The 21,964-nt window shown below is 62.0% G+C and overlaps 1 protein-coding gene across 2 annotated transcripts in view; it reads right to left on the reverse strand.

Moving 5' to 3' along the window:
* ADCY1 (adenylate cyclase 1) overlaps window positions 1-20,962 on the reverse strand; it is a 99,978-nt gene extending 79,016 nt beyond the window's left edge. The window contains exons 1-2 of one of the 2 annotated variants that reach the window (XR_002340263.1): window positions 20,312-20,887; window positions 2,923-3,072 (exon numbers count right to left, since the gene is read on the reverse strand). Coding sequence is in view for 1 of the 2 variants with exons in the window: in XM_021078661.1 (XP_020934320.1) it covers window positions 2,923-3,072; window positions 20,312-20,962 (801 nt within the window). In the remaining variant the exon portion in view is untranslated. Of the gene's footprint in view, window positions 1-2,922; window positions 3,073-20,311 lie in introns of both variants that reach the window. The other variant, XM_021078661.1, reaches the window with a different exon arrangement.

A 21,964-nucleotide genomic window follows, 5' to 3' on the forward strand; every position in this document is an offset into this window, starting at 1 on the left:
GTCAGATCTGGAGAGCACGGGGAAGGGCCTGCGGTCTCCACGTCGCTGCCCAGGATTCTGCAGCGGGAGCATCTCAACAGTGCCCACCTGCTGACTCCTGTCCAGAACCACAATGGTCCAGCAGCCGGAAGAGGCCAAGGTTCTGAGATTGGGTGTCTGCATTTCAGAGCCAGTCCCATTATGGCTCAGCGGTTATGAACCCAACTAGCATCCATGAGGATACAGGTTCAATCCCTGGCCTCGCTCAGTGGGTTAAGGATCCGGCGTTGCCATGCCCTGTGGTGTAGGTGGCAGACACGGCTCGGATCTGGTGTTGCTGTGGCTGTGGCGTAGGCTGGTAGCTGCAGCGCCAATTCCACCCCTAGCCTGGGAACTTCCATATGCTGTGGATGCGGCCCTTAAAAGGACAAAAAGACAAAAAACAAAACAAAACAAACAAAAGAAAAAAACCAGCAACAAAAACCCAGGGTAGGCCTGAGAATCTGCATTTCCGGCAGGCCCGCTGCAAGGCTGACACTGCTGGCTCCAGGATCCCACTCACAGACCCACTGCCTCCGAGGTAACCATGACTTATAAAGAGAAAATGAAGCCCCGCATGTCTGGGGAAAAAACCAGGACCCGGGAGAGAAATGACATGGTACCCACATTCCTGAGAACGTAGCCAAGGCATAATTCGAGTCTCAGTAAAGATGCTCGTGAGTTACTTCACTTGGTAAGAGAGGCTCTGGTTGCATCCCGTACAGCACAGGCAACCCTGTCCAGCGCCTTGTGATAGAACACGGTGGAAGGTAACGTGAGCAGAGGACCACGTATACCTGTGTGACTGCGTCACTTTGCAGTAGAGCAGAAGTGGGCACAACACTGTACATCAACTGTAATAAAAAACAGATGCTCAGGAGGAAGAAACACTTTTAAAGCCACGGTATCTATCGGTGTCAGACGCGGAGAGGAAGCAGGAGCCGTCTTAAGTGACCTTTAGAGCACCGGTGGATACACCTGTGGGAAGTGGTCAAAATGCAGAGAATAAAATGATGTCTACACTGAAATGATGATGTAGCAGGAAGGGGCGGGGAGAGAATCCCCCTGGGGAGAAAACTTGAAAGCGCAGAGCTTCGGTCGGGCTGATGGGATTGGAGCCATCTACCATTTTGCTGATTTCCTGCTTGTGAACCTCAGGTCTGTGGTTAGACCTCAGATGCCATCTCTGAGCCTCCTCAGCTGTGGGACCGAGAAAAGACACCCTGGCTCTTGGAATGCAGTGAAATGACACACGTACAGCGGCAGACGCTGAGCTTGCAGCTGCTCAGAGCACGAGTGCTTCCTCGGCCCCCGTCCCCAGGGCGGGCAGCGGGGAGATGCACGCTTGCGGGCAGCAAGAGCGGCCGTGCCACAGCCCGCACCCTCGCCATCGACAGACAGAACCCACTGGCAGGACAGGGGGCACAGCAAGCTGGAAAACTGGGTAGTCAATAGGAGAGGCAGCAAACGTAAGAAAAGAAATGAAAGCCGAAATCAGAGCCAGTGGGAAAGGAAGAGATTCGAAAGGAGATGGAGAGGCGCGAAAAACAGGGAGCAAAGGAAGATTCAGACACGCACAAGAACGGCCCCCAGACCCCCTCTGGGGTCTCGCGGAGGCGGTGAAGGCTCAAGGCCTCTCAGCCACACGGACGCCACGGGTGCTGACGACGCTGATCTGGGACAGCGCTCAGGGCGCAGCCCCAGAAGACACGCTCTTCATACTGGTGCATGTGTGTGCGTGCACACTCATACACACCCGTCCACGCGAGGACATACGCGCACACATCCACCAGCACACAGACATATAGGCAGGCACACACACAGTCCACATGAAGGCAAACACATACGTGCACACACGTGCCCACAGACACGTTTGCACACGTGCCCCACATATCCACAAACATACAATGGGTACGTGTACGTATTCACACTTGCAGGGGCACACATGACGCACACTTGGCACATCACATGTGTGCACATACACACACCGACACAAATCCTGCACACACATATGCCACCCACAGATCCAAACACGTGAGCAAAATACACACACACCACCTATTTCTAAGTGATATTCAGCTTTTACTATAAGCACGAGGTTCGTTCTAACGCCTATACGTGGACATGTGAACATTTTTTAATGTACAGTCTGCACTTAATGCCTTGGATTTACAATAAAAATAGCACCTCATTTATAAACCAATCCCACGCCCCCCACCCCACCCCCACCCAGGGAAACAAGCCTCCACCTTCAGCACTTTGGTGCAGCGCAGGAGCCTGGGTGCTCCCAGGTAACGCCCCACCCAGAGGTCTCAGACCATCTTCGAGGCCCCAGAACAGCAGCAGAGGCGACATCACTGACCAGAGTTGGGGGAGCAGGGCAGCGGGGGGTGGGGGACGTTTGCTGGAAACCCAGCCCAGCTCCTCCAAGCCTGCACCCTTTAGACTGGAGGGGACAGTGCTGGAGTCCCAGCAGGCCTGGCGGGCAGGGTGCTCGGCAGGCTCAGGCCAAGCTGCCGGTGTGTGTGCGTCTAGGGGGACCGTCCTTTCCTAGCAGCTCAGCCGCCTCGAGCGGCACCAAAGGCAGCCCTTCTCCGCCCCCACCTGAGTCCTTCAAAGCTGCCTGGACGCCTCCTCCACAGCCCGGTTCCTCAGGTCACCCGCAGGTAAATCGAGGCCAAAGGATGACAGGGGGCGGCATTTCTTCCACCTCCGCCCCCATCTCTGACCGGATGCGGGGTGGCCCACAAAGGCAGAGGGGCCGGCAGGGCCTGAGGCCCCCACCCGCCCCCAGGCAGGCCAGGTTGGGCCCCACACCCAGGGACCGTGTGAGAAGGCCATGCCGCCCCGTGCTCCCCACCCTGCATCCCCCCGTGTCCCTCCGGCAGGACCCCAGGCACTGACCTGCTTCTCGTTCTCATCCTCCAGCCGCAGCCGGTCCTCGATGCAGTTCCGGGCCTGCAGGAAGGCCTTCCTCTGGGAGCGCTCGGCCAGGAGCCTCACAAAGACCCCGTACATGTTCACGCTCAGGAAGAGCAGGGCGTTGGCACCGAGCTGGAGGGGAGAGAACACACAGGGGGCTGCACCCGGGGCCTAAATGTCCTCCGAGCAGCAGCCCGTGGAACGACCACACCGGCCAGATGCCAGTGCAAAGCCGGTTTCACGCGGTCACGAGCCAGGACAGCAGCCTCAGCCCTCAGCCCGCACGGGGGCCTCCCATGCTCTACGCGTGTCACATCATGCGACAGCACACGAGGATGCAAGGTGTGTCCCCCAAAACTCACGTGAACGTCCTGCCCCCCAATACCCCGGAGTGCACCTGTGAGCGGAGACGGTCTTTCAACAGGGGATGGAGTGAGAGGGAGGCCAGGAGGGTGGGGTCCGAATCCAGCATGACCGGCGCCTTTACGGGAGATCAGGCCACAGACACGCTCAGAGCAATGACCGCGCGAGGACACGGGGACAAGACGGCCATCGACGCGCCAAGGGGAGAGGCCTCTGGAGAAACCAGCCTCCAGGACTCTGGGGAGCAATGTCTGCTGTTCGAGCCACCCAGTCTGGGCCCTTTGTTACAATAGCCCGAGGAAACCCTTACACCTAGAAGGTTCGGACACGAAGACTGTGGTTGCTCCCCCAGAGGCCCCATGGAAAGCGCTAGAGAGAAGCAGCGAAGGAGAGCCGATTGAAAGCAAAAGGGAGCTCCCACTGAGGCTCAGTAGTAATGAACCCAACTAACATCCTTGAGGATGCGAGTTCGATCCCTGGCCTCGCTCAGTGGGTGAAGGATCTGGCGTTGCCATGAGCTGTGGCGTAGGTTGCAGAGGTGGCTTGGATCCCGCATGGCTGTGCCCGTGGCGTAGACCAGCAGCTGTAGCTCCGATTCGACTCCTAGCCTGGGAACCTCCATATGCCATGGGTGTGGCCCTAAAAAGCAAGCAATCCAACAATCAATATAAAAACAAAAGGAAGAAAGAATGGCATTTGTGCATAAAGTGAACACCTGTGATGCACGTATGAGGATGAAGAGAACACAGCATCCGGAGCCTCTGATGTCCCCGGGCTGTCACTCCACATCGAGAGACAAGAAGTGAGCAAGGGGCCCAGCCGAGAAGAGCCCCTCCAGCACAGCCACAGCCCAGACTCGGGGATGGGACCTGCTCAACCAGGAAAGACACCGCGTAGGGAAGTTCGGGTAGGCCGTCCAAGGGCCGCAGCGTGTCACGGCTTCCCGCTTTCACCTGCCTGGACTCACATCTGGTCCAGACAGCCCAGGACTGAGCTCGGGGGACGTCGCAGGAGCCCACAAGGGGCGAAGGACTCCCTTGCCCCAGGTCGCTGTTCACAGAGTGGCAGGCCTGGGGGAGGATCAGACCCCGCTTCCCCTCCTCGGCCTCCTCAGCGGGTCTGCCTCTCATGGCCGCAGGTCCCAGGACCAGACCCGGGTGCCTCTCAGGGACCAGCAGGACCCCAGCACATTCCCCTGAGACCCCCAGGCCACCCACAGAGACAATGCCCACCCGCCTCCCCTTGGGACGGCAGTGTATATAAGCATTGCACCAACCGCTGCCCCTCGGTTGCTGCAAAGTGGATGCTTTTGTGCCTGATGAAAGTCTGGCACCTCCTGCAGGTTCCAGGGGACCCCTCTCCTCATGGATTACCCAGAAATCCTCCCCACCCAGGACTGACCGCCAGACTCGGTTACACGGGACAAAGAAACACCGTAGCGGCGGGACAGTTGTCCTTGGTCAGAGAGCTCCCGTCAGAGCCCCGGCAGTGACGGGCAAGGCGTCCCGAGCAGGACGAGCTGTGGGATGAGGACAGGCGGGACCCAGGAGGTCGCGGTCGGCAACAATGTCACCTAGAGACACGAGAGCTGTTCACAGGAGGTGACAGGAAGCAGGCCGAGGGACTTGACTCTGCAGGACCCCAGCAAACAATGGCCATCTCCCTAGACACCCCCCACTGGGGGAGTGAGCTCCCAACAAACACGTCTCACACATGCCCGATGGAGAGGACGGGCCTGTGCTCAGAGCCCGCAGATCGTGTGCAGACACTGGCCTGCAATCACCTCCCGGACCCTACCTCTGCCACCCAGAGAGGGACGGCTGTCCCGAGCGGGGGCCAGGAGAGCGGCCGAAAGTCCTACTAAAATGGTGCCCACTGTCACCCTGAACATCTCACTGCGACCTAGGCATCTCCATGTGACCCTGGACAGCTCCATGTGACATCATCACCAGGTCTCCTGACCATCTCCAGGCGATGTCATCACCTCCAGGTGACCTCGTCATCTCCGTGTGACCTGACTGTCTGCATGTGACCCTGGACACCTCCGTGTGGCCCTGATCTCCTTCATGGCGACTTGAAACATCTCCAAGCCTGAGGCTGCCCCGAGCTGGGGCATCCGTGCTTTAACCAGGTGTAGGGCTAAACACAAATACTTCCTCGGAGCCCGTCAATCTCTCACCCGGCGTGGGTGACCAGCATTGGCTGTACCAAGGGAGGCTGTGCTGGGGCCCCCGTATCAGGCAGTGTTTGCTGTGTCTAAAGGGCCATCTGCTCTGTTTAGGGATCAGCTCATGCCAGTCTGTTGATGCAGGCACGTGTCTGGTGGCACCAGGAAGACCAGTATATAGGAAACAAGAAATGACAGTTGGCCAGAGTCAATATTTAAATGTGTACTGAGTGTGTTTAAAATGCCCGCAGCCACAGGAGTGAACACCACATTTCCAAAAATGCAAACGATAGTGCGTCTTTGCACAAAATGCACTTCTCTCCCCGTAGACGCTGAATCGCCCATGGCTTCCACCTGCCGCCTCCCAGCCTCCCCAAAGGTTTGGATCACGTAGCACACAGAACACACGGCACCCTCTCGGGAGATGCCCCACCAGCCCGGTGCCCCCACAGCTTCTGCAGGTCACCCGCGGGCCTGGCAGAGCTTTGCCAGACAGCAAGGCCTCCGCCAGCCTGGACAGAAGTAGGGGAAGGTGGGGGTCCCCCCTGAGGTCTGGGCAGAGAAGTGAGGCACAGGCTGGGGGAGAAGAACCAGCAGAGGCTGGACAGAGGGTCAGGGGTAAAATCAGTAGCAGGGTGGGCTGGGTCACCAGGAGCCCCACCCTGTCACCGCCTCTACACCCACCCTCGTCACTCCTTCCCTTAACTCCGGCCGTGGTGATCCCCCAGGGACACCGAGGCCCAGCTGGGTGGTCACTGGTACCTGGCTGCCTCGTCAACGCCGCTGAGCTGCTCACACGGAGAAAAGCCCCACAGCCCGGCCAACAGCTGGAGTCTGGTGGGCAGGGCAAGGCAGGAGCAGAGATGCGGGGAGGGCTCCCCTGCCTGGCACTCTGCATTCATAGTCATACCCCCCCAGGAAAACAAGACGGCAAAGCTGTGGCACACCTGCCCCCTCTTCATTCACACACAGCCCATGATCAGGAGCCATGGTGATGGGCACACGGCAGTGACAGGAGGCGCAGCCCCTGCCCCCTGGGACAGAGAGGTTTCTGGACCAGCTACCGAATCGGGGATCAGTGATGAGGGTGACAAGGCAGAGGAAGATGGGCCCAGAGGTCACCTGCTGGCAGGTGTGGCCTGGAGGGGGCGTGGGTTCACTCTAGCAGCAGGAGTCGTGTTGGCGCGGAAACAGGTGGGGGGTTCTGAGCTCGGGGAGGGTGCGTGTGGGGTGGAGGCTGAGCACCACACACCCAGAGCTTCCTGGGAGTGACAAGCCCCCACCCCACCCCCACCCGCGTCCTCGCTCTACACATCCTGAGCCCAGGCTCAAGTCCCAGTGACCAGCGCCCCCTGCTCAGGGCCATCAGCTCCCCTCCCCGGAGCCCCCTCCCCAGCCTCCTCTGGTCCACGCCTCACACCCAGATCCCTCTCCACCGCAAACACCCACCCCTCCTGCTGTCTCATCCACACTCAACTTGGGACCCCAACCCTGTGCCAAAGGCCCCAAACCAACACCTTCAGCTTGGCCCAGCCAGTCGTGCCCTCCCCAGTGCAGGCACGTCTCCAGCTGGGTGTCTGCTCGGCCCTTCCTGTGTAGACATCACCCTGTCGCTTCTTGAACCTGCCCAGAACACACTGGAGGTGGTCGTGGCCGTGGGAGGTGGGGAAGGGCTCAGCTCTGCTCAGGGAACCAGCCTCGCCGACTAACCAGACCTCTTAAGGCCATCACACCAAGGAGCGTGCCTGCCTCGGACGAGGCAGCCTCGTCCAACCTGACTGCAAAAAACAGAAACCGCAGGACAGGAAGTGGGTGATCTCTGCACGGGGCGCTGACCCCGCAGAAAGTCCTGTGCCCCGTGCATCAGCTCTGCAGAGCGCTGGCTCGGAGGCGCAAACCTAGCACCACAGCAGGTGGGCAGCACCCACAGCCAGCGCAGGGGAGCGGGGGGGACATGCTCAGATCCCCTCCTGGGCCGCCAGGAGCGGGGCCAATGCTTCAAAGCAGACCCCCGCCCTGTGACCTGGGCAGACAGCCAGCAGGGGAAGCACAGCGGGGAAACAGGTGAGGTGACCTGGAGACAGGTGTGTCTGGCCACAGCAGCTCATCCGCCCTCTGCCCGCGGGCAGGCAGCCAGCCCCACCCCACAATGGGCACCTGGTGTCCATCGGCCCCTTGGGGAGGCAGCTGTGGAGCAGAGAGAAGCTGGCACCGCGTATTGGGCAGGCGCCCGGGGGCGGGGGGGGGGACTGGTCAGCAGCCCGCATGAACGGTCCAGATCCCCTGTGTCAGGCAGGGCCCTCCCACCCCGGGCACTCCAGGTCCCAGGGGGCCAGGCGGGCCTTGCCGGGGCTGGAGGAGGTGCGCTCTGAGTGCGGTCCGAGGCTGGACTGCAAATAAACAGGCCTGGTCTGGCCCCTGGAAATGAGGCCTCTTCCGAGTCCGCAGTGACCACAAAGCTACAGACCCAGCCAGGAGGGCAAAGCGGGGAGGGCGACGAGTTGTGCAAAAACATAAAACCCCCTTATATCTGTATCCCCTCCCCCAAGCGGACCCCCCAGGGCTTCCCGGGCACCCACGCTGGGGGCAGGACACACGTTCAGAATCACTGAGTACAGTGAACGGTGTCTTTCTCACACCCATGACCTTTCAAGGGCATTCTCTGCAATTCCCAATACGCTGTTCCTCTTGCGACACAGGAGCAAAGACTTCTGCAGGAAAATGCCTCTTGGAGAGTCCTTACATCCCCGCCCTGCGCTCAGGTCACACACCACCTCCCTGGGGTTTTCTCAGCATCGGAGCTTCCCTTCTCCCATCCTTGAGGTTAGATCACAGACAGGAATGGGGCGTCCTGGGGGCGGGAGGGCGGGGGGTGTACAGGAGCCAGTGTCCTCACCTGCCAGAGTCCCAGGCCATGCGCGCGCGTGCACACACACACACACACACACACACACACACACACCCCTTTGCCAAGTGTGTGGTCGAGGCCCCTCCCAAGAGCAGAGGCTGGGCGGAGAGCTGCTGGCGGCCCTCACTGCTGCACGTGGGGGGGCTCCCCAAGCCCCCAGAGCCGCGGCCCCCGCCAGCTCCCCACCCTCGCTGGGCTCGACGCCTCCAGGACCCACCCAGAGGGAGCAGCTCTTCTTCCTTGCTCCCTCCCACTAACTCTCCTCCCCCATTTCTTTTTTTTTTTTCTTTTTTCTTTTTTGCTTTTTTGGGCTGCACCTGGGGCATATGGAGGTTCCCAAGCTAGGGGTCCAATCAGAGCTGCAGCTGCCGGCCAACACCACAGCCACAGCCACAGCCACACGGGATCCGAGCCACGTCTGCAACTTACACCACAGCTCACAGCAATGCTGGATCCTTCACCCACTGAGCAAGGCCAGGGATCGAACCTGCAACCTCGTGGACACTAGTCGGGCCTGTCACCCCTGAACCACAGGGGAACCTCCTCACCTCCCCACTTCGATCAGCTGCAAAACTGTCTTGCGAGCAGGACCACCACCAACCGCAGTTAGGAAACCTGAGCGGCTCCCTCGCAAAGCCCGAACTCCCACTCCACCCCACCTTCCAACCACCTGCGGGCCCTTCACACAGTAGGAAACTGCCCCCACTCCTCCCCGCCCAGTGGGCTGGGAGCTGCCCCCTACTCCAGGGGACCCCATCAAAGTGATATCTTGAAACGGGGTCACTGGCGGAAAGGGAGGCTTCAGGAAGACTGGGTGGGGCATCCGCCAACCACCTGTCACTCCCACCTGGAGCCCCCTTGATGTCAAGCACGGGGACCGGGCGTGCCCCCACATCTTCCCAGACCAGAGCTTCCCCACACGCCCACTGCAGCTCCTGATCCAAACCAGCCACCCCCAAGGTTCTCCCCAGGGGGTCAGGACTTTTCATTCTTCCCATGAAGTTCTCTGAACTCATCACCTGGCCAGAGGTGCAGAGAACAGGCACATGGCTTAGCGCCTGCTGTGCAGAAACAGCTGGGGTCACCGTGAGCTTCTCAGAGACGGAGGTGACCACAGGCTGCGGGGGGGAGTGGGGAGAGAGGTGGCATCAGGAAGCCTCACCCGCCACAGCTGGAGCAGGAGTTCGATCCCAGGCCCTCCTCAGGGGAGGCCCAGTCCAGGCCGGCCTCGCTCCTGGCAGGTCCCTGGGGATCCTGACGTCACTCACTGCTCAGCACAAGGAGGCAACAGCAGCAGGTCAACGTGGGCTCTCCAGGAAGTTCCCCAGAACGGCACCTGGACCAGGTGAGTTAGAAGCCAGGCCAGGCAAGGTAACCTGGAGCAGGGGAGTAGGGGCGGGGTCACCAAAGGCGGCGCTCATCTCGCCAGGCCAGGTGAGCTGGAGGCTTCCTGCCCCATCAGCAGATGGTACGCAGGGGAACTGTGCCCAGGCATCTGTGAGGGCCACGTGGGAAAGGCTTGTGGCCCATCTCAACGCCCCTCTGTGGACTGCCTCCCGGGGGGATCTCCAAGTGCCCCCACTCCTGGGGACCCTCTGGCAGCAGACACTGGCCAAACAGATGCCTCTTCAGTGTGGCAAGGCAGCCCATCCTCTGGGCTCCGAGGCCAGGCTGGGGCTGGCACACAGCTGCCCATAAACTATGACCAGGGATCAGCAGGACCACACCCTGCCTGGGGCAGCTCTCCCCAGGGGTGATGGCACCAGGACCACTGGGGCTACTGTGGTCCCAGCCAAGGGGCTGCTCAGGGCCCTGGTCCCCATGGGGACCCAGGGACGGGGTCTGCCCTGCACTGCTTCCGGGGTGAGACCCAGGCTCGCGCCAATCCCACAGGGCTCAGGCAGGCGGGGCCTGATCCCACCTGGCCAAGAGTTCTCCCCCCAGCACAGTGACCAAGTCCAGGTAGACACAGGGCCCGAGCCTCGACCCTGAGCCCCCCACCCCTGAAACTCCTCCCTTTCCTCCAGGGGGAAGGGTCCACCTCAGAACAGGGCTGGGGGCGGGGGGGCTGAGAGATGGAGCCAAGCCCCCTTTAGGTGCCGAAGCACATGTGACCTGAGTTTCACACATTCACGTCCCCGGCCCTCTGTCCTGCAGTGAAATTCTTCTGGGCTCGCCCCAAAGGCATGTGGTCAGCCCCAAGTACATGACGAGAAGCCAGACGGGGAAAGAACTAAGCACCCAGGTCAGACCTGGACCCAGCGGACCCCAGCCCATCCCCGAGGGGCTTCAGGGAGGACCACACACACACACACACACACACACACACACACACACACCGGCACCTCAGGAATGAAGGGCACTTAGGATTTACACACTGGACAGTTAAACAGGAAAAGCAGTGGCCTGATGTGTGTTCTTCTCAGAGGGACCCTTCTAAGGGGAAATAACACACACGGCAAAGAAAAAACCAGTTTACAAGGTTCGTGGCAATTAAGAAAACAGTTCAAATGTTAGCGGAAGAATATCTGCTGGGACCAGCATCGCCCGTGGTCACTGCACCCACACCCCCTGGCCAGGACTCTCAAAATCCCACTGCACCTGCACCCTCTGTCACTGCTCTCGCGACCCCATGGTCTCCAGGACAGGGTCCCACCTCCACAGCAAATTTCTGTAATAAAAATAAGACTGTGCTCTGCCCACTCTCCCAGGAGGGTCTCTCTGTCCCCTTCCCCCACCCGGGGTGCCAGGCGGGGTGCACACAGTGTGAAGCTCTGGGGAGACCACACTCTCCCAGGCACCACACTCTCTCACTGGTGCCTCTGCCTGCAAGGGCTTCCTTCCCTTTACTCTGTAGCCTTCTGACCCCCCAATCCCGAGGCACCCCAAGAGCACCCCATCTAGTATTCAAACTTCTCCACTAAACTTGTTCCCTTGTCATCCTGGCTCCGCCCAGATGGTCCCAGCACAGGACTCGGAGCCTTTCCTGCTGAGGAGCCAGCGGTGTGGACGAGAGGTCCCTCTCAGCGCCTCCCTGCCGGCGCTCTGACTGGGACCCCTTCCTGCCTCTGCCCTGTCACCAGGCTGGGTGGTGCTCCTGTCATTTTTTAAAAGCCTGGCTGGCTTTTCAACATCACTCACAAGTGTTTTGTCAAATTAACATAATTGCCTATTAGCTCTCTGTTTTCAAATTAATAAAAATGTTTAGGATTACTGTCTTTTGAAAGAAGAAGGGTAGAATGTTGACAGCTTGTTGGAGTTCAGGGCTTGTACCCAAGAAATGGCCCTGCTGGTCCCTCTACTCCATGTACCTTTGAAGTTTCAATCATAAAAATGAAATAAGAACAAGTTATAAAGTAAAAGATTCTTTTTTGTTGTTTTTTTTAGGGCCATGTCTGCGGCACATGAGGTTCCCAGGCTAGAGGTAGAATCAGAGCTACAGCTGCCAGCCTACACCACAGCCACAGCAACACAGGAGCCGCATCTGCAACCTAAACCACACTCGCGGCAACGCCGGATCCTTAACCCACTGAGCGAGGCCAGGGATTGAACCTGCATCCTCATGGATGCTAGTCGGATTCATTTCCACTGAGCCATGACAGGAACTCCAAGGAAAAGATTCTGGTGCGCTCCTCTGAGCTCCAGCCACTGGGGATTCCAAGCGCTGAAGCTGAGTCCGGCCAGGCTGTGGTTGCCACACCCAGGTAGGGGCAGGGGGGTCCAGGGTGCAGTGCTATGTCACCCTCAGCCTCTTCATCAAGGGCACTTCCTGGTGCTGGCCCCGGCTCGCCCACCTTCTGGGGCACAGCCCTGGTTCAAGCAAGCTGGGTGCCCCCAAGTCCCCACCCACCTATCCATAGCACCTGCACTCTTTCAGCAGCTCCATTCACCGTCAGACACCTGGACACCGACTCTAGCCACAAAGAGGCTCTTAGCTCACGCCTCATCTCTGACCCTTGAACAAGTAACTTCAGAAATGGGTCCCACTGCAGGGTCCCCCGGGGACACGGTGAGTACCTGGCAACCCCTTGGAATTTCTGGAAGTGAAGATTGGCTTTAAAATAACGTATCAGGTGGGCTCCCTTATGGTGGGTGAAGGATCCAGTGTTATCGCTACAGCGGCTCAGGTGGCTGCTGTGGCTCGGCTTCGATCCTTGGCCCGAGAACTTTCACATGCAGGCGTGGCCAAAAAAAAAGATCACGTAACAGAGATAGTTCCAAACCCTTAGGCTAAACCAGTGACTCCCCAGATGTGCTCACCAAGCATCTTACCCACGCGGCAGGCCTCGTGGTATCTGGGGAAGCAGCCACCTTGGAAAAGAAGCTCCAGCGGGTGCCCTGCAGATCCCTTTGGCCACCGTGGCTTCAGGAAGGCACCGCGTTCTCGTAACAAGGAACTGTTTCTCCCATAAGGAAACCAGGCAAGGGCGTCAAGGAGAAGGCACTACTTCAGAGCAGGTCCTCACGCCTCTCCAGCGCGAGGCTGCAAGGAAGCCCGCTGCCCTCCCAGGGCTCACGGCCAGCCAAGTTCGCCCAGCGGGGACAGTGTCCCAGAGCAGACGCCCCGCCCAGCTATACAGATGTGGGTGCAGATGTGGCAGGCGCATCTCACACGGGCTCGCTGGCAGCCGCCGAGAAGGGCGCCAGGAGGACGGCGCAGGGGACAAGGGGCCAAGCAGCAGGGCCGGCTGGAGGGCCAGGGTCCCAGGTCCTCAGACAGCCTCCATTCTTGTCTGGAGTGTGGCATCTGACCTCCCCCAACCTGGGCACGTGGTGCCATGGGCCCCCAAGGGCCGCTGCGTGTGCAGCAAGGCCCACTCGTCCATTGGAGGCAGCTCTGCTCCCGGAAAGCCTCCTTCAGCAAAGGAAACCTGACAGTTACTCTGAACCGCAGCGTCAAGACAGAAAGCTGCCTTCACACTGGGGATGTGCCCAAGGGTGAGGATGGCCCCTCTGCCCGGCATGCACGGAGGGAGAAGGCTCCCAGCATGTCTGGTGATCCTGACACGCCACAGGCGGGAGTCCCAACCCTGGGGTCCCTCGGTGGCCTCCTGTCCCCCTGCACCCAGGCCCCTCCCCGGGCATCCTCTCTTCCTGCACAAGGGGACCCTCGCCTGGGATCCCCGGTTCTCGGCCTGCAGCAGCCCCACAGCCCACACAATCGCCCACCATGCCAAGTGCCCCACCTCCAGACCTAGACACACGATGGCCCTGCCTGCTGTCCCTGTGCCCAGGCTGTGGGCCCTCTCAGACCACAGGCGCTGCACCAAGCCTGGCACAAGGCGGGTGCTGGGTTCTGAGGGGAGTGGGCGACCTCCAACCCAGATACCCAGACTCTGCAGGTCTGGCTGGGGTGGGACTCAGGCCTCTGAATGCTACCGATGTGTGCACGCACACGGGCACACACTCACACCCATGCACATGAGGGTCCGTGCACACGTGGACATCCTGGCACCCACTGTGAACAGAGAGATGCACATGCACTACACATCCACATGCACACATATTCACACGCGTGTACACACGCATGGCCCCACACCCGCAGCTGCAGCCACGCTCCGCACGGCCCCGCCCAGAGCCCTAGGCAGCAGGGAAGCTCTTCTGCGTCAGCTGGGCCCTGGGCTGAGGGCAGCTCAGATATCAAAGCAGATCTTCCACCCCCCAGTCCAGAAAGCCAGGGTCCGGGGTTGAAGGGGACAGAGCACGACCCAGGGAGGACGAGGACATGAGGGACACAGACATGGGCAGTAGGGGGGGCTATAGAGGATGGGAAGGCAGAGTCAGCCCTGTGCCATGCCCCGCACCTGGAAATGAACCTGACAAAGCACAGAGGGGAGAGGGACCCAGCCAGTGGGGGTCCCGGCCCTTGTCACCCGTCCCCCCGACGGTTCTGAGTCCCATGTGTACAGCCCCCCCACAATCTCCCCATCTGGACACAGCCTGGGGCCGGGACTCACTTCTAGGGCTGGCGTCTGAGGTCGGGAGCTGGTGGAACCCAGCGCCTAAGGGTAGGGAGGGTCTCCCCCGCCCGCCTGGCTTAGCCTCTGTGCAAACTGAGGTGCCTGCCATTGGCAGGAACAGGATCTCCCTCGGGGGCGTTGCCCAGGCCACCTGGACTGCCATGCTGGCCTCCCTGCCCCAGCCCCAGCCCCTGCCCAGCCTGGCACATACACGAGCGAAGCCATGGACCTGGGGAGGCCACTCCCTGCAGACACGGGCCTCTGGTGGTAGCTGTCAGGGACCCAGGCTGGGCTGGGCTCTAGAAGTGCTCCGGACAGCACAGCTGGCCAGAAGCAATGGAAACAGCCAGAAGACATTCAATCTGGACAGACGGCCTGCCACCAGCATCCCGGGCATCTCTTCAAACGTTTGAAACCAGGCCAAACGCGGATCACTGAGGCAGAGAAAAGCATAGATCCCTACAATCGAGTGATGGCCAGAGGGGCTCCCACCTCCCTGGGCACCAGCCCCGCCCTGCAGGGATGGGACCCGAGGGTGCACCTGCTCTGACAAAACCATGGGCCTGACCTCAGAAGTCACCGAAGCACAGAGTGAGTCCTGTGCCTGAGGCTCTCCTGCTCCAAGCGCAGCCCAGAGGTGCCAGGCGTTCCACCCCACCCGAGTCAGGAGACGGTCTAAAGACATTTCTGGGCTCCAAGCCTGCGGGAACACAGCACAGGTGGCTCGTCAACCCAGGAGCTGGGCCCCGGCCCTCTGGATCTCAGACACGTGACAGGAAAAGGGCCCTAGAACCACTGGGAGCCCCTGGAAAGGGCGGGCCGCAGCTCCGACAGTGAGTGGGGACAGTGGCAGACAGCCACTTCCCCACAGGTCCGGCTCGGGGGAGGCCTCCAAATATTTCCTGTGGCCTGCAGCCCCAGGGCCAGCTGGCCTGCCTGCCCCTCCCTCCATGGTCCCACGGCAACCAGCCAGTCCCTCAGTCAGCCAGCACGGCCCAGCAGCCCCTCCGCCTCATCCACCCAGGATCTGGGCCCGAGCGCTCTGTCCCCAGGAAGTCACTCGGAGCCCTCAGTCTGCCTTGTCCCCTCCATATGCGCCAAAGGCCACACACACTCCCCCAGCACAGACTGCAGTCCCCAAGACTAACGTCCTGAAGGGCGGGCGGTGTTCCTGTGCCCCCAGCCCCCAGCTCCCCCAGATGTGGAGCACCGCTGTCCAGCCAGTGCTGCAGCCAGACTCAGAACAGGGGCTCCTTCCTGGCCCATCCCAGGGAAGCACATAGAAGCCTGAGGCTCACAGGACCGCCTGGAGGGGAGCAGGTAGAACCCTCACCCGATGCCAGGATGCAGGATGCCTCCCCTCCCCCTCTGGGCCCCCCTTCCCTAAGTTCCCGTGGTCGTGGGTGTGGGCGACTCCAGCTGCTTCTTACAGCCAGAGCTGGCTGCGCAAGGGCAGATTGACACAAGCTGCGACGGAGACTGGTTCTAGGGAGGGGACCGCCCATCAGACAAGGGGGCTGGAGGCGCAGGGTCCACAGACATGAACCTGGAACCCTGGAGGAGGCACTGGACACCGGCGGGATGGGAGACCAGGGGCAGTAAGAGCAGAAGCTGTGGGGCTGAGCCCTGCCCAGCGACCGGAGGCCTAGGGGAGCGTGTCCAGCCAAGGACAAGCCTGGGCCACGGGAGCCACCTGCCCCTCTCCCTGCTTCAGCCCTGCCCGGGCAGCCCTGTCAGCCAAGGTAGGCGGCCACACGGGCTAGTGAGCAAACAGGTGACAGGACCCAGCCAGAGTGGGAGAGGGGGAGGCCTGGTGAGGGGCGGAAGCCGGGGAGTCAGGGAGTCAGGAAGGGGGTGCAGCAGGAGAGGGCCACCTGGGAGAGAGCCAGGCCACAGGAGACGGGCCCCACGGGGAGCGGGGCAGCAGAGGCCACTGGTCAGACGGTCCAGGGAGGCCGGGAGGACGGGGGATGCAGAGAACCAGAGGGGAGGAGGTCCAGCCAGAGGAGGGGCTGGGCTCAGGAGGGGCACAGGTCCCAACAGACATGCCCCTCCCAGGCCTGCCTGGAAGAGGAGTAGTTGGGGTGGAGAGGGGAGCCAAGGGTCAAAGCCCCTGTGAGCAGCTGGCACACGCTGGCCCAGGGGTACCAGTGATGGTGAGAGAGGTCACCTACCAGTTTTCCTCAGGGGCTCAAATGGGAAGGGCCGGGGTAGGGGACACTAGCCAGCCCCCACTTCTCCAGGACGGCTGTGATTTTTTTTTTTTTTTTTTTTTTATTTGCTTTTTAGGGCCCTACCTGTGGCATATGGAGGTTCCCAGGCTAGGGGCTGAATCACAGCTACAACCGCGGGCCTGCACCACAGCCACAGCAAGGCGGGGTCTTAGCCACATCTGTGACCTGCCCGAGAGGTCACGGCAATGCCACATCCTTAACCCGCCGAGCGGGGCCAGGGATCGAACCCGCATCCTTGGATACTCGTCAGGTTTGTGACCCATGAGTCACGACAGGAACTCCCCGGAGAGCTGTGATTTCTGTGATCCTTGCTGTGGTTCAGAACTCATCAGGCACTAAACCTATTTCCTTTACATTGACAGGCAACCAAACGGTGCTGCCAGCTGCACACTGCCGTGGACCCCCATCCCCCACTCTGAGAAACGGCAGCGATGCCCGCCCCCTGGGCACGACACTGTGAGGAGAGAGCCAGCACGAGGAGGACACAGCCAAGGCATCCAAGGGGCCAGGGCGGGCACCCTCTGCCAGCAACCTTTCTCCCGAGATACCCGCCTCCCCATCTCCCCCACCGTCACTCCCTGGCAATGACCTTCGCAGGCACCCCACGGACTCCACTCCCCAGCCCTGTCCCTGAGCAGTCACCTCCCCCAGCCTCGCCCCTCCAGGCTCTGTGAGTCAGAGAGAACGTGTCTGATGTCTGGTCTCCCCCCTCCCCTCCTCCCCACACCCTCAAAGCCCCAGGACCCTCAGCGGCTGCACCCATCCCCCAGGCCCGGCTCTCCAGCCCACCCACCACTGCCAGCTCTGAGTGGGCCTTTAGTTCTGCCGCTCAGTGGCTCAGTTAAATCAAAGTGAGTGACTGGGTGTAGGTACAAGCAGAGGGGCCAGAGGAGGGAGGGACCCGGTCTGATCCACATTTATGGGGCTCATCGCTGGTGCTGGGCTAGGCGGGAATAGGGCCATTTCTTTTCTCTCTCGAGGAAGGCAGCAGCAGGCACACCCTCTGGGGGAGGGTGGAGCCCCAGCCCCCCGAATTTCAGCTGAGCAGTCACACGCAGGCTTTCTGCACACCATCCGCCTCCCAGCATCTGGGCTGGCCTGGGCTCTCCTGAGCCCAGCAGAGGGCTGCCTCTCCAGAACCCCAGACACCAGGGTGGCACAGGATTGCTGCAGGGAAACCCCAGAGCCTCCCGTGAGGGGCAGGGATTCTGGGAGCCCGCTTTGGAACCCAGGTCTCAATCCCCAGCGCAGGCTCCCTCCTACTGGGGCATACATGCAGCAAAGGCAGCACCCCTGCAGGCTGCCTGCCCCTCCCAGCCCCTTTTTCCCTTCTTTTGAGCCTCCACCCCCTGCCCAGCAGGGCTCCCGCCCCCGAAATTCCATCCCCAAGGAGGGAGCAGTGCCGCTGGCAGGTGAGAGCACTGCCGGATGGCAGGGGGGCCAGTGAACTGGGAATTGGCAACGGGCAGGCTTCATCAATGCGGGGCCATTTTCTTCTCCGATCTCAAGTACCAAGTGGCAGAGCTCACGAAAGACAGATTTCACAGGTTCCCCGAATTTCCTAATTGGGAGGGAGACCCCAGAAGCATCCTGCGGTCTGATCACCATATGCTTTCTCGAATCCAACCCCATCTATCTGTCAATATCACCACCACCTACATGGACTCGTGGACTTGAATGCCAACATTGTAAAGAACCAGAACGGTTGAGAGGTGGCACAAGATTTCAAATATGTGCTTTTCCAGAACCAACTTTACACTCTCGCCACAGCCCCCCAGGGGCAATGTGATGCCCTTTAGGCAGGTGGGGAAACTGAGGCTCGGTGAGGAAAGGGCCTGCGTGGCCCAGGGAGTCCCAGCCAGGAGCAGGGAACCCCAGATGTCTGCTCCCTAAAAAGCTGCTCCTGGGATGGGCTCCCCTCCCCTCCAGATTCCAGGAGCTCACCCTATCCTGGGGGAGGGGCAGGGCTCTCAATGCCCAGGGCACCTTTACCCTCTCCACCTGCTCTCTCCCTTTTAATCTTTTAATTCTCTAAAAGGAATGACTATAGGCTACACAGAACATGCGCTATTGCAAAAGGATGAGACACCGGGAGAGCCTTTCCCTGAAGCAGCTACCAAACCCCACCTCGGGCTCCAGAACTCAGCCTGGAGGCTGCAGCCTGGGCCTGTCCGGGTTCCCCCTCCCCACCTGGAGCGGACCTGGCCTCTGGGCTGACCTTCGGGTCCTGATAGAAAGGTTGTCCGTTGTACCTCCTGGGGCGGGGCGGGGGGGGGGTGGGGGTGGGGCAAACATACAGCACATGGAAGGGTTGCGGGGGAGAGGAGGGAGAGGAGGGAGAGGCAGAGGAGTCCCCCCCAGAACATCCAGCAAGCCCCGCGGGACACCCATAGGATGCGAGGCGGGAGGCCTGCTGGAGAACCAACCGTCCAGAACACTCCCTGTCCCCTCCCTGGGGACATGCAGCCTCTGGCCCCTTTCCCTTTTTTCCTCCCCCTCCCTTCCCTTTTTTCCGCCTTTATCTCTGCCTCCTCTCTGGCTTCACCCCTGCTTTCTTCCCCCCCCACACACACAGGCTGTCCTCTAGCAGCCCTGAAATGGAGGTCCAGCATTGTCTCTCCGTGTCCCATGGCCCCTCTGATGGCATGCAACCTGGCCAGCACCGTCTGGGGGCACCTTCCTTGGTCCCTGGGTGGTGGGCTCCTGGCGGGGCCCAGGCTCCAGCCGTCTGACTCCCATCACGCCCCCACCCCAGCTGTTCTTCCCAAAGGCAGCCCTGTCCAGCTTCCTCCCCTCACCCCCTGTCTCCCCACCTCCTCCATCGGCCACCTTCTCTCCTTGGATGGGCTCCTCCAATCCAGTTCCCAGCACCCTCCTGCCAAAATGCAGCCAGAGGCACAAATAAAACCCTCTCTCAGGGCCCCCGAGCCCAGATGGGATAGTCTGGCTGCACAGAGAAGCTGCAAAAGCCCTGCCAGACATCTGCCTCAGATCCCTGGGGTCCTTGGGCTCCGGAGGAGCCCGCAGGAAGTGGCCAGCATTGGCGTCCTCCCCGTGGTCCTGCCAGACCCTGAAAGACAGTGACAAAGTTCAGGAGCTGAGAGCCCGGGTCCCAGCTGCGGCAGAGCGAGGCAGTAGGGACCAGAGCCCTGGACGACCTTGGCAAACTGTGTCCTTCTGGACCCCAAATGGGTCCACAACTGGACGCCAGGGCAGCTGGAGGGGGCCAAAGTCCTTGTCCCCTTTTCACAGCCCGCGTGGCCGCCTGGCTGGGAAGGGGACTGTGAGAGCCTGGCACTCGCCCCAGGTGCACCGGAGAGGAGCAGGGGGCTGCGCGCACAGCCGGCTGCAGGAACCCTGCCTGCCTGGGCGCTCCAGAGCCGACTCTTCTTCCCTCCTGCGGAGATGGGTGCAGCCAGAGAGCGGCAGACCCCGCTTGGACGTTCACCAGCTGCCTGACCTTGGGCCAATCCTGGCTCTCCCCACGCTTGCCTCCCGTCTCCACACTCCACCACACCCAGGGGCGCTTTGTGGACTGTAACTCAGAAGAGTCCGGCCCCAGGATGCGAGTCTCTACTGTCCCCAATTCTCTGAGTGACCTTGAACGTCCCCCCTCCAATTCGGGGCCTCAGTTTCCCCATCTGCCCAATCGGCACCTGCGCGCCCTTCTCTCAGCGTCCCCATCCCTCCCGGGCAGGTGCGTCCCGGGGCCGATCAGGCGCGCGGCGGCGGCACTCACCGTCCTCCAGAGACGTGGGCGCTTGGCGGGGACCAGGGTAGCCGTGACCAGCAAGTGCGAGGCGGCCACCACGAGCCCAAAACCGATGGCCAGCAGGCTGCGCACGGGCAGCAGGGCATAGGACACGAAGGTGACCAAAAGAAGCTGCCAGACGCCCTGCTCGGCTGCCGCCGGCACCGCTGCCACCCCGGCGTGGGCCCCGGCGGGGCCGCCGAGCGCGAAGGGACAGCAGAGCAGCGCGAAGGTGAGGCTGAAAAGCAGCGCCAGCTGGCCGACCTGCTGCAGCTGGGGCACCTGCAGCGAGCGGACGTTGGTGACCACGAGCAGCGCCAAGAAGAGCACGCAGTGCACGGGGTGCGAGCCCTTGGCCAGGCCGGGCGCGGGCCCAGGCGCGCCCAGCAGCTCGGCCACAGCCAGCGCGCCCGCCAGCAGGCTGAGCACCGCCAGTGCCTTCAGCGTGGCCGCCTGCTCCAGCCGCAGCGTGTAGCCGCGGAACAGCGCCTCCAGCTCGGGGCACGCGAACTCCTCTTCGCACGCCCGCAGCCCGCGCCGGCCAGCCGGCCCTGCCGCCCGCTCGGCGCCCCCAGACTCGCCCGCGCCGCCTCCGCCTCCGCCTCCGCCGCCGCCTCGGCCGCGCGGCGCCCCCGCCATCCCAGCGCCATGCAGCGGGCGCGCCCCTCGCCGGCCGGGGCGCCGGGCGGGCGGGCGGGCGGGCGGCGAGGCGCCGGGGCGCGGCGGGCCGAGTTGGGGCGCCGGCTGCCCCGCGCGCGCGCCCCGAGCGCGTCCCCTCCCGCCCGCCGCGCCTGCGCACTGGCGCCGCCCGCGCCTCGGCCGCGGCTCTCCGGCGGCCGCGCTGCGACAGCCGAGCTCGGAGCCGCGGGCCCGGGCGCGCGAGGCCCACGCGCGCGCCCCGGCCCGCACCCCAACTCCGCAAGGCGCGCCCCCCGCCGCCCGAGGGGCCGCGCGATCTCGGCCGCCCACCCCGCCCCTCCCCGCCTCAGTTTCCCCGCGGGGGCGCAGGGCCCCCAGCCGTGCAGGCTCTCTCCGGGCGTGAAAGAGGCTGCTGATATTTTGCGCTCTTCCCCTGGGAGGGGGGTTACCCTCTCCAATGTGCCGCCCTCCAGATAAGACCAGGTCCTTCTATTCTAGGGGAACTCAAAGTGGGATCCGCGCTCGACTGCAGATCCGTAGCCAGGGCCCTGCGAAGGGAAGAGATGCCCAAGGACCCCCCCCCGGGGGGGGGGGCAGGGAGGAAGGTGGTGGACCGCGAAGTCTCCCTCCCCCGGCCCCGCTGCACGCCAGCCCCTCCGCCTGGCGGGGCAGTGGGCGAGTCCTGCCCTGGTTCCTGCAACCCCCGAGAGCGAGAGCGAGGGCTGCGGGGGCGCAGGAGCAGGGGTCAAGCGGTGAGGCCAGACACGCAGAGCGCCCAGCCCGAGTTGGGGGCTGCGGCTGAAGCCTGGGTGAGGAAGGAGCCAGGTCAGAGTCCTGGCGATGAAGCGTCGGGTGTGAGGCTCTTGGTGCAGGGAGACAAAGGGACGCTGCCGTTTGCCCTGAGAGGAAGCTGGAAACCCAGGCGGTGGGAAGCTGACAAATGCGGGGACTGTTGTCATGGTGCGTGTGGGGCGCGCTGCCGACACTCAGACACCCATTCAC

This window comes from Sus scrofa, chromosome 18 (assembly GCF_000003025.6).
Source record: "Sus scrofa isolate TJ Tabasco breed Duroc chromosome 18, Sscrofa11.1, whole genome shotgun sequence".
NCBI classification, from domain to species: Eukaryota; Metazoa; Chordata; class Mammalia; order Artiodactyla; family Suidae; genus Sus; species Sus scrofa.